This window comes from Vanacampus margaritifer, chromosome 6 (assembly GCF_051991255.1).
Source record: "Vanacampus margaritifer isolate UIUO_Vmar chromosome 6, RoL_Vmar_1.0, whole genome shotgun sequence".
In the NCBI taxonomy this organism is placed as follows: Eukaryota; Metazoa; Chordata; class Actinopteri; order Syngnathiformes; family Syngnathidae; genus Vanacampus; species Vanacampus margaritifer.
Window position 1 is genome coordinate 2050001 of NC_135437.1, and position 12752 is coordinate 2062752.

The 12752-nt window shown below is 39.7% G+C and overlaps 1 protein-coding gene across 1 annotated transcript in view; it reads left to right on the forward strand.

The window, feature by feature from the left end:
- The window catches only part of cotl1 (coactosin-like F-actin binding protein 1), a 19330-nt gene extending 8625 nt beyond the window's left edge, over positions 1–10705 (forward strand). Inside the window, exons 4-5 of the mRNA XM_077569222.1 lie at positions 2142–2299; positions 6785–10705. Of these exons, the coding sequence (XP_077425348.1) occupies positions 2142–2299; positions 6785–6895 (269 nt within the window). The 3' untranslated portion in view covers positions 6896–10705. The remainder of the gene's footprint in view (positions 1–2141; positions 2300–6784) is intronic.
- Positions 10706–12752: the final 2047 nt, after the last annotated feature.

Here is a 12752-nt window from a genome sequence, read left to right on the forward strand (position 1 = left end):
GCTCCATCATCCGAGCGTTCTGTCGCGGCGCGAGCTGGTTCAATGGCTGGTCTCCCTCGGGACGCAGGAACGCAGCGGATCTCGGCCTCAGCAGCTGGATTAGGGCAGCTGAGAGGCGGAGCTTCTTTCATGCCGAGAGTACAACTCCGGCTTAAGCCCCCGACCTCGCCTGAAAGCGCCATCCACCTTGAGCCGAGCTGCACCGCCCCTCATCTGCCGGGAGCCCCGAGCTGCGTCGCACCTCATCTAACTGTGGAATATACAGGGTGTCCATAAAGTCTCTTTACCATTTAAAAAAATGTATTAAAAATGCAATTGATTAGATATTTTATTCAAATTTGTTCTATTGTATTTAGTGTTTATTAAAGTTTTTTATCACCCTCAAGAGAATGTGTCTCATGGTTTATTGAAACAAAATATAGGCAAAATAAGACTCAGCGAAACTACAAAACTAAGTATGGAAGAAATGATTGATGTGCTTCGTGCAACTAATGGTGCCCATGTAGAAGTGTATTAAAAGAGGTTAAAAAAAAAACCTTTAATAAACGCTAAATACAATTGAACAAATCTGAATAAAATATCTAATCAATTGCATTTTTAATAAATTTTTGAAATGGTAAAGAGACTTTATGGACACCCTGTATATATATATTTTTTTGCCTAGCCTTTTTGGGAGCAATTTTTTCTTCAATCGCCCTTCCCTCCGGTAGCTCAATTCAACTCACACCAACTACGGTACTATTAAGTCCATATGACCTCCAGAAGCGTGCCACAAAGCGCTTTTATTTATTACATCCGTAATCTTGGCATCCTCCTTGACACTACTTTTTCGTTTGAACCTCACATCAAGCAAATTACCCTTAAAGTATTTTTCTATCTCAAAAATATAGCACAACTCACACACTCACAGCTCTTCACTCACCTTCTCTGCTGCTGAAACCTGGATCCATGCTTTCTTTACATCCAGAATTGACTACTGCAATAGCATTCTTTATGGCATACCGTCCAAAACCCTTAAACTACAATTCAAAACTCTGCTGCCTGCTTCCTTAGCCACACCCGTTTCCGTGAACACATCACCCCTGTCCTTCAAAACCTCCATTGGCTCCCCATTCCTCAACGCATCCAGGTTATAATTTTAATTACATTCAGAGCACTCCATAATCTGTCCCCTCCATATGTCACTAACCTTCTCCACCACCACACTCCATCTCGCTCACTCCGCTTCTCTGGTTCCAACCTTTTGTCCCTCCCCTTTAAGGACCAAGCTCCGAACCTGGGGAGGCATAGCCTTCTCCATTGCCGCCCCCACTCTCTAGAACACACTGCCCCAACCACTCCTTGCTTGCCCAGACCTCTCCACTTTCAAAAAATAATTCAAAACCCATCTGTTCAAAGTTGCTTTTAATGTCTAATGTTTAGTATTATGAATGTTTAGTTTTGTACGAATTTAATTATTGTAATGATAATTTTTTTTTTTTTTTTTTTTTGTACCGATTAAATTATTGTCCTCGGTCTTTTCTGGATTTTCTGTGAAGTGTCTTTGAGTACCTTGAAAAGCGCTATACAAAATAAATGTATTATTATTATTATTATTATTATTATGTATACAAAAAAATCATTAAGTGATTTCGTTTTTCGTCCATGGACACACATCAACCCGAGAACGGCACGCAGGTTAGTGTATCTGTGCGTGCTTTGGGGTGGGGGTGGAGACCGCGTGCTTATGTTTGTGTGTCGCGTAGATGTTTCTACCTTCTAGAAAGATTGGCTGTTGTCAGCGCAAGATAAGTCTAAAAAATATATAAAAGGTCTAAAATTATCAACGGTATTACCGTTACCCCGGTGAAATGTGGGGACGGTAAAACGGAGTCAAAATTTGAATACTGCCCAACCCTAATATATATATATATATTTCCATCATTAGAGTATGGAAAGGTATGGAATTTTGAAATCATACATTTTGTTGTGAAGGAATCAATGACAGAAGTAGCTGCTGAGTGAAATACCCTGCATTGGCTACAAGTCATTGTCCATTGAAGAACATGAAAACCCCAATCCAGACTTACTTCTTAGCACTGTGCTGTTATTTTTCGGCATCAATATTATATAGACCTATTCACTTTTATATCCTTTTTTAGATGATGCACGGCTTTTTTGCTTCCTGCGGATTATGACGGGAGACGCAATGAGCAAACGAGCCAAGTTCACCCTCATCACTTGGATTGGGGACAATATCGGTGGGCTGCAGCGTGCAAAGATCAGCACAGACAAAGCGCTGGTCAAAGAAATCGTGCAGGTCAGTGACTTAAGTGTTGAGAAAAAAAGAGTAACAGAATTCTGGGTATAAAAACGTAACACACGAAACAACACATCATTATTCTAATGTTATAATTATTTGATTATTCGACAGAATAAGCATATACAGTACCTGTTAACTTGTACTATGGATAATGTAAAACTAATTACACGGGTCTGCACCAAAACAAACAAACAAACAAAAATTGCGTAAATAAAATAGTCAACATTTTCTTGCGGAGCTTTGAATGTAGAATCCAAATATCTAATAAGTTTGTCTCTATATGCACCGTTTTTTTTTTTGTAATTTGACATATTTTTTAAAGCATAATAAAATAATAACAATAATAATTAAGGCTGGGTTTAAAAAAAAATTCATTATCATTATCAAATAGATTTTCCTTTTTGAGTCTGATATCGATTCATAAAACCATGAATCGATTGTTTTAATTTCTCTTTTTCCCATAAATTCATAAGAAAACTTTTTTTTGTATTACTGTTTTAATTGAAATTCATTGTTCACGTGAATTTAAAGTATTTTCTTGCATTTATGAAAGGCCTCACTTATTGCACTTAAAGACAATTCAGAGTCTTTTTAATTTATATTTACAATTATTGAATTACAATTATGAAAATATTTTCATCTCATCCTTGCTGATGTCAATGTTTGTGTAACACTTAAGTGATTATAACATGCGTTACTTTTCTTAATAAACTAAATTATTTGACCAGTTACTGCCACCGCAAAATTTAATTTGGAATTTAATGTTTGTGGAGTTATCACAGCCATGATATTTACGAAGAACTGATGCTCCATAATTAATCAATATCTGCTTGAATTGAAGTGAATCGAATCGAAAAAAAAATCTAAATCGAACTAAACTCTTGTGACTTGAAATCAAATGGATTGAGGAAATTAGAATTGATACCCAGCCATCATAATAATAATAATAATGATAATAATACGTGATTGTTATTTTTTCAAAACAAAGCTGAAAAAAAATGTTCACATGCCCATAGCCGCAATTTAAACCAAAAATGCTCGCCCACTAAAATATGCCTTATGTCCAGCTCAAACTACACGACTTATATGTCGTTCACGATGGGTTGCTCTGTCAGATTACCAGATAAAGATGTTACACTACAAGTCTGACACCAATCAGATCCCACCTGATTGTTTGCATGCACCAGACAAAATCACAATCCCTCGGCACTGGTTCATTGGGGAGGCAGGACAAAATAAAGGCATGCAAAACAGACATGCAAAACCATATGAGGGACAAGTGCAAGCTCTGCAGGAACGCCAATTGCGGGCACTCCAATAGCTAAATAAAAGTGAGTTTATTTCATGCCCTTAATGTCAACATTTAAGTATTAGGTATTTTCTTATTTTTAAGTAAACCTAATAAAAACAAAATGTTGCCTTGAAAATAAGTAATATAGCCCATCCATCCATTTTCTAAACCGCTTATCCTCACGAGTCGCAATTAAAAATAATAATATTAATCAAAATTAAGAATAAACCTGCATTTGCAGCAAAGAAAAAATATTTATGAATACTTAGGTCAATAATAAATTATTAAGGCTGTAAGCATTCTTTTGTTTCGCTAAGAACTCTCAAATGGGCTTCAGTGGCTGAGCACGGAGAGCCATGCCAAGCTGACACACTTGGGGATCTGTCGCCCATTTAAGAGTTTGACAGCAAAAAAAAAAAGTTTGGATAGGTAATGGATATGGTAAGTTTAGATAAATGCTCTTCAAAGGTCTATGAAGTAACATGGTGTACCTCAAGGTTCAATTTTAGGTCCTTTATTATTTAATTTGAATTTTTCTAGTTTAATATGCTCCCTCTTGGAGGTGTCATTAGGAGACACAGAGTGAATTTCCATAGGTATGCTGATGACGCGCAGTTTTACATCTCTGTTGCTCCTGATAATACCAGTCCAATAGATGCTCTTTTTAACTGTATCCTTGACATCAAATCATGGATGGCAGAAAACTTTCTCCATCTTAACCAGGACAAGACTGCAGTTTCAATTATCGGTCCTGAGGCCTGGAGAGAGAAACTCTTAACTAAAATATGTGCAATGTCCCTACAGCCCTTACCTCAGGTCAAAAACTCTGAGCTCACTTTCATTCCACATATTAAAATTTTAGCAAAAACTCGTATTATCAGCTCATCAGCAAGCTCTGTAGAAGCATGATAATGATCCTGTTCATCATATCAGCTGTGTTGGTGGAGGGAGACATGGAAAACAGGCGGGACCAGGGTTCCCTACCCCTGCATTAGCGTCTCTGTGTTGGCCCGAGAGATCTTCAAGTGATAAAAAAATATTTTTGTTAAATTTTTAAGACAGGCAGGACAGTGGCTTTCGAAGACCAGGGTTCCGTACCCCTGCCCTAATGCATGTTTTTATTACTAACCGAATTGATTACTGCAATGCCCTGCTGTCCGATCTTCACTGCAGAATTGGACAGCACGTGTCCTGACTAAGACTGGAAAACGAGAGCATATTACACCAAATTTAAAGTCTTTGCATTGGTGTGCGTCAGGATTGATTTTAAGGTATTATTATTGGTTTATAAGTGTCTTAATGGTCTTGGGCCTTCATATCTTTCAGAACTCCTTTTACTTTATGAACTCTCGCGAGCCCTGTGATCCTTCAACACCGGCCTTTTAATTATTCGAAGAGTCAGGATACACACATACGGGGAGGCATCGTTCCAGTTTTACCATTTACCATCTTAGCTTTCTTTTATTTTATGTTAAATTAAATCTTACGTATTCTGTTTTTAAATTTTTGGGTCCATTATTTGTTTTGAACATATAGCATAGTATATTATTATTACTGTCTTCTTTTTATTATTTTAGTATTTTCTTATTTATAGTTTTAGCTCTGTCTTATCTTCTTAAAAAATATTACAGTCTGGCAATTCTACCCTTGTATTATTTCCTCAGAGGCAGCCCTCTGCAGCAGGAGCTGGGGTCGGGCCTGCGGCCGTGGCTTTTTGCCCTCTCCTGGCGCAGACGGCTCATTGAGATCGTGTTTTCGTCAACAGGTTGCCCTGTGCTGAGCCTGAGGGACCTTCTATCAGCTGATTTGCTTTGTTTTGAATGTTTGTTTAGGCACTTTTTGGGGCGGGGTTGTTTTCAAACTTTAAAATGTAAAGCACTTTGAATTGCATTTTTTGTATGAAAAGTGCTATATAATCAATATTGATTGACTGATAAACCTCAGAAAGTCTAGGATGCATATAGCAGTACAGTATAATATAACAGTATAATATACACTGAGCCTTGTTGGGGCTACAACCAGTAAAGGATAAGCTTACCTTTAGCTGGTCCTTGAAAGCTCCTGATAATAAATAAATATATATATATATATATATATATATATAATAGTAGTGTGCAGTGTTCTCTTTAACTCATTCACTCCCAGCCGACTGTTTTACTGGATTTTGACTGATTTGGCAAGGCCCACAGAATATTGTGTTCTATGGCTATAAAAACATGGAACCTACCAAAAGAAAGATTAGAGTCTTGCCTTTTATCAGGAAAAAAAGTATATTTCTATCTTTTTCAGTTTTGCAGCAATTAACTTTAGAACATAGGTGTCAAACTCCGGTCCTCGGGGGCCGCAGTCCTGCAGGTTTTGGAGGTTTCCCCTCTTCCAACACAAGCCGATTCCAATCAGCAGGATCGTTATCAGGCTTATGCAGAGCTTGCTGATGAGCTTATTATATATCAGCTGTGTTGGAGAACGGAAACATCCAAAACCTACAGGACAGCGGCCCTCCAGGACCGGAGTTTGACACCTATGCTTTAGAATATAGCTAAGTTTCATCATTATTCACAAATCTGTTTAGAACTGTGGGGAAACCAGCTTGTTTGTTTGATCTCTTATACTCTGCTGCCACCTGCTGGCCGTTTTTGTATTATTTACCATTGCTTCAACCGTTCTGTGCAGTTGAGAGGCTGCATCAAAGCCTTCTGTATGCTCTAGCATTTAAAAAAAACATTTAAAACAATTATATATTCATCTTTGGGACACTTAAAACATTTTAAAAAAGAACTTATTATACGATTTTGGGAGAAAATAAGTTAAGCTGCATGGCTGGGCCAGTGCGCTGCCTAGTAGCCTACCAAAACAGCTTTGCTTTTCAGTGTCTTTTTACTTTAAAATATTGTCATTGTATGTTCTCGTACTAATTTTGGTAGGCTACATTTTTTTTATTTGCTTATGAATTACTTTAGCTGTTTTGTTTGTGAATGCTTTTAGATATACTTTTCAGTGTGTGAACTTCAAGCACATTGAGTTGCCTTGTGTATGAAATGTGCTATATAAACACAACTGTATTTTGGCTAACCTCCTTGCTACAGCCCAAATTTTTTGCTCTTTATGGGCTATATACTGTAAACACAACTGTATTTATGCTAACCTCCCTGCTACAGCCAACATTTTTAGCTCTGTATCCATTTCTGCAGAACTTTGCCAAGGAGTTCATGTTCAGCGATCCGAAAGAAGTGGATGAGGACTACCTTCGTACAGAGCTGAAGAAGGCAGGCGGTGCCAACTATGATGCCCAAGCCGAGTAGAGAAGTGCTACAGTTCAAAAGGAAGGACTGGTTTTGAGAGGAATATATATTGGATTGAAGGCAAACAACAATGACAAAAGCACATATACAAATAATATACAAAGAACACACAATTTACCTTTTAATTTTAGTCCAACAAAAGAAGGACTCGAAAGAGTACAGGGACATCCCCGCAAAAAATGACTATATGTACCAGGTGTAACTTGTAAATCCAGTTAAAGAGTACAAAGCAGCGTTCTTTCTGCACTAATCGCTTATTTATTTATTTATTTATTTTTCAGTTTACCAAGCCATGAAAACACTTACTACTTTTTACATAGTTGAGTAATTTGTGTAGTGTAAGTTTGGTTTTGAAGACTGTAAAGCGCCTCCAAAATGCTATTCATGCATAGTCAGAACATCTGGGTTTGACAGTCGGGTAAAAAAATCTATGTATGGAGTTTTCACGTTTCCCCTTGCTTGCTTAGGTTTCTCCTGGTACTGTGGCTTCCTCCTACATTCCAAAAATATGTAGGTTCAGAAATTGAAGATTAACGACTCGTGACCTGAATGAGGCCAAGTGTAAAAACTACATGGGTTACATTACTCATGTTAGCCTAGCATAGTATAGCAATTGCAAACATGGAAACAACTAGTCTAAGCTGTGTCTAATAGCAAAGTTGATATCCTAAATCTTTAAATTACTTTTGGTCTATAGAAAGCAACTTACAATATCTACAAATGTCTCAAATATAAAATAGGGTTCAGTTAATATCATGCATTTTTTATTATTATTATTATTTTTTTTTTTTACAAAAGACATGTATGACTGCTCATTGTTTCACTTTGTTTACAGTTTATGCGCACCATTCAATAATATGTGAGGATGGTGAAACCATGGCCCACAGCGACTGCATTCCGGAGTTTTAGCTCAAATTTGAGCGCATCATGCTCATACACTAGAGACTACTTGTGGTGTGGATTCGATCTACGGAGTGGGCGCCGTCAGTTACACACGTACCTACATAATCTATTCTCGTCTTAGTAGCTAGGCTGGTAGTTGATTTAAAAAGTTAAAACTAACCTTGCCAGCAAGCTGAATTACCCTAACCCTCGCGGTATTTGTTCACAAACACCACGAGAATCCATCTTGTACTGCTCCCCCTTATCCGTTAGCAACCAACCTTTTTTAGGTCAGACTAATCAGGCGTTGTTGAGAGCGGGACATGAAGCTATGACGATATCAGGAAGCCCAAAGCCATTACTTGGAACGAACCAAACACGGCGACACTGGTGGACAAGTGCACGGACGCTGCAGTTAATTCTGTTCTTGCAGAATTACTCGGTTTACTTTTTTAAGAAGAGGAGCTTTGCGCATTTCTAGGTGGTAAAGATGTTCTTGTTTCTTTTCTTTTTTCCTACGACGGCGACGACATTCACATTCGTTGTCGTGATTGGTCAAAATAAAACAAGTTGGCACATTGTCCAATCAGCTCGTAGTATTTATTCCTCAGAATGTCCCGCCTTTCCCGAGCAAATTACAGTGGAGCGGTCCCAAATTGATATTGTGGAGAACTCCCTTGAGTGAATCACAATTATCAATCTGGCTATTGCCAGGTTAAGTTAAAACACAAGAATGGAGACGTACTTTAAGATTCGGCCTGAAACAATATTGAGATCTAATAGTGACCGTTTTTCACCATTTTTGTTCATTGTTCACTATATATTGTTTTACAACTTTATTTATACTTTAGATTTGTCTCATGACAAGCTCATTTCACATTAATTCAGGCTGCTTGTGTTACCAGCAATAACTACAAACTGCTCAAGTCAATCAAGTCATGCTAATTTTATTGTAAGTAAAAATGACATATTTTTCTTACATGACATTGTATCTTTAACAGGACTTTTTTCTGGAGTACTTAAAAAAGTGGAATTTTAGAGTATACCCACTTCTCCAAGGACCACTACACTACTTACTGCCTATAAGACTGAAAGAGATTCATATTGGATGGGGAGATTTGAATGTGTTAATCACAAAATGTAAACTCATCACTGTTATTTGAAGCAGGTTCGGAAATGCGCTCTAAAGTCTGTGCACTACACTGAGGGCCAAATTCAGCTATGAATGCCATGCGTCCACTGACAGCGCCAAAAATTGTTCCACATCTGCACAGGCAGCTTGCTCCCTGTTAACGTCCTATTCATTAAGGATATTCCTCTAATGATATACCGGCGCAAACACGCCCAAAAAGTTTGACAGCTGGGAGCAAATTTGTGCCTGATTTAACACACATGGCAATGGATTTGCGGCAAGAACACGGCAGTATAGTAACAGTTGTGAGAAAGATGAAATTATTAGAAAGCGAGCTTTGACCGAGGAGGTACAAAAGCATTTTCGTCATTTAGCTCCATTAAGCTGTAGTGAGCGGAGAGGACGACGACATCATGAGGACTTCATTCATTCATTCATGAATTTCCCCATCTGCGCGTGCTTAGTGGATTACATGCTCCCGGGTTGCTCCATTTATACCGGTTAGCGCTACGCAAACCTTTAGTGGATCTGGCCCTGAGAGTGTGTATGTTCGGAGAGGCAAAGTGCGCTGTTCCCATTGGTTTCCAAACGCACCAGTGTGTTGTGTTAGCAAGGCTACTACTTACTTACTTACTTACTTACTTACTTACTTACTTCTCTAACGTCAACATTCGCAGTCGGAGCGCCTCGTTGCCGTTGTGCTTTGAATTTCCTAACAGCGAGTCGCGCACCAAGTTTCCAAACTTTCTGTTGTGAACCAGTGTATGCTCAGACCATGTTTCTGGACACATCTACACAACTTGACATTTAATTGGCCTAATTAGAAGTGATGACAGCCAGTATTCCCTCCCAGCAGCTAGCCCATGGTTGGTTATTTTAATGTACTATGCATTGTCAGCTGAACTTTATCCTCATCTCAACTAGATTGCAGTTGTCCAGGATGAAGTTAACGCACATCAAGACTTCAGCACTGTTATCTCAAAATAACTCGACAAAAATCTGTGAAAACAAATTTGCTGTGTAACATGGAAGCCTTTTGAGCACGTTTGACATGTTGAGTCTGCTTCTTGTTATGATACAGCGTTGATTCATAAAAGCTTTTATAATAGTATTTTTGCAGATGATTGTCTTCTCATCTCTCGTCTGATGTGTGTGCCTCATACCACACAGCACAAATAAGCACCTTTCTCATTCTAACAGTTTGGGCAGTCTCAATAATTGTTTCTTCTAAATTTTGGCTACTGCTTTGTATTATGTTTTTAATTAATAAAAATAATCAAAGGTAATTTAGAAGAATATTTTTTATAGTATAATACAGAAATACAATTATACATTTCACTTTACTGCAGCTTTTGTTTTGGGGGGGGGGGTTATTATTATTTTTCCAAAAATTGCATGGGAAGTCAGCGAGCAAACCAAATCTACTAAACTATATGAAAAGGAAAACTGTAATGAGTAAAATATAAACATATCCTTAACCATAATTATTTGGGGAAGAGTACTCTTTTGGATACAACAGCTCCTCAACATACGCATTGACAGTATACATGTGTCTGAAGTAAACCAGCCCCCCACAGGTTACAGTGAGTATAAAAATGGACCTTGGACTTTTTTTTGGACTTTTCTTTGAAATGAAACATACAACATGTAAAACTTTATTGTTGCTTCTGTGAACCGTCATTACCTGCCTGCTAGACCTCCACCTGTGAACCACTTACCACGCTTCAGTTGCCTGCACCTGGACTCCACTTAAATTCCGACCATACTGAGCCTTTCAATAAACTATTTGCACGCTACCTGCCTTTTTCCCCGTTTCTGTACTTAGGTCCTCTTCCCTCAACCACGAAACCTGATGGCACAATCTGGCCATTAATTAACATGGACCCAGAGGTGGCAAATCCAGGTCCAGAAAGTAAAAACCTTGCCACAGTTTGGCTTAAGCCTCAGGTGCTAGTTATCTAGCTCCCTAGCGAGCTTTCATGGTGCTTGTTTACCTGCTAGGGAGCTAGTATCGAGATGAATAGATATTACCAGGGGCTAAAGCCAAACTGTGGCAGGACTTTTACTTTCTGGACCTGGATTTGCCACACACAGCAAATGTCCGTCTCTGCACCCTACGCAGCCCCCGCCCAAGTTTCTAAGGAACCGTTTATGCCAGCGCCTGCCCCTTACGACGGCGATCTCAGGGCATGCCGCGCTTTTTTAGTACAGTGTTCGCTAGTGTTTGAGCAACAGCCCCAGTCGTACTCTATAAAACAGGCCAAAATTATTTACCTCATTAGCTGCCTCCAGGGTCTAGCACTGTCATGGGCCACTGCAGAATGGGATTGAAAGTCATCTGTGCATCTTTTTCTGCTTTTACGGAGGAAATGAAGAAAATCTTTGATCACCCGTCCCAGTCCCTTGGGGGGAGGCTGCGAAGCGTCTAATGTTGCTACGGCAGGGATCTCGCAGTGTAGCGGAGCTCTCCATAATTTGTAGAACACTTGCTGTGGAGAGCCGTTTTAATGAGGAAGCGCTCCAGGAGATAGTCCAGGGCGGTCTAAACAAATCCATTAAAGTCAAACTAGCTTCCAGGGATGAACCTAACAGCCTAGACCAGCTCATTAACCTCGCAATAAAACTTTACTGTCACCTTTGCGAGTGTCGGAAAGAGCGTGGTTCAAAACCTCTGGCTCCGCCCACTCACGCATCCACTCCACAACAGAACACAAAGTTGTCCCTTGAGCCTCATACGGTTTCACAAGCCCCACCATCAGAAAGCGGCGGTGAACCTAAGCAGCTTGGACGTGCTGGTCTCTCTGACGCAGAGAAAACGCGAAGAATTTCTAACCTTTGTTTGTACTGTGGAAATGTCGGCCACCATATCACAACTTCGCCAGTGCGGCCGACAAAAGAACTAACTCACCAATGAGGAAGGAGCCGTTGGTTAGTCATGAATCAAACTCCTCTTCTTCAATTTGTTTTAAAGTCTCTGCTACCCTCAATTGGAATAACTTGTCTTTGCCTGTTTTAGTACAAGTGGATTCTGGAGTGCCTGTTCACCTGAAGCTCTCAGGTAATCATCAAGAACTCATTAGTTTGCGTGTTTTTGATCACCTTCAGGTTCAAATTATGTTAGGCACGCCATGGCTAAGGGTCCACAACCCCGCCATTGACTAGATTGGGCCCAAGATCACCTCATGGAACAATTTCTGCTACAAGAACTGTTTTTTGTCTGCTGCCAAACACCCAGCCAGAGCAACCCGATCTGCTTAACGTCCCCATGAGTTACCATGATCTTGCTCAAGTATTCAGCAAACACCACGGCACTTCCCTGCCACCACACAGACCCTATGACTGTGTCATAGACCTCCAGCCTGGTGCACCACTCCCTAGCGGTCGATTCTAACGTTCCGCGACCTGAGCGGGAGGCCATGGAAACCTACATCAGTGAATCCCTATCAGCAGGCAACATTCTCATCCCACCTCATGGAGCACCTTGCTTGTATGGGTTGAGTATACCCATAACTCCTTGCAGAGCTCTTGCTTGGGTATGTCTCCCAGTGCTCTTTAGGCTACCAACCTCCTCTGTTTCCATCGCAGGAGAGTGAGATAGTGGTTGCTTCTGTGCAGTCCCATATTCGCCAGTGTTTGAAGGTCTGGAGGCAAGCCCGTTCCATTTTGCGCCAGTCCTCTGCCAGATCTCAAGTGCAGGCTAACCGCCGCCGCGTCTCTGTTCCTGCTTACACTGTCGGATAGAGAGTATGGCTAAAAAAATAATCTTGTCTACAAATCTATATCGTCCTGTGGTCTTTATATTTTAAGACAAAAAAAGGTTGTGCTTTACCTTAACTAGTTTTG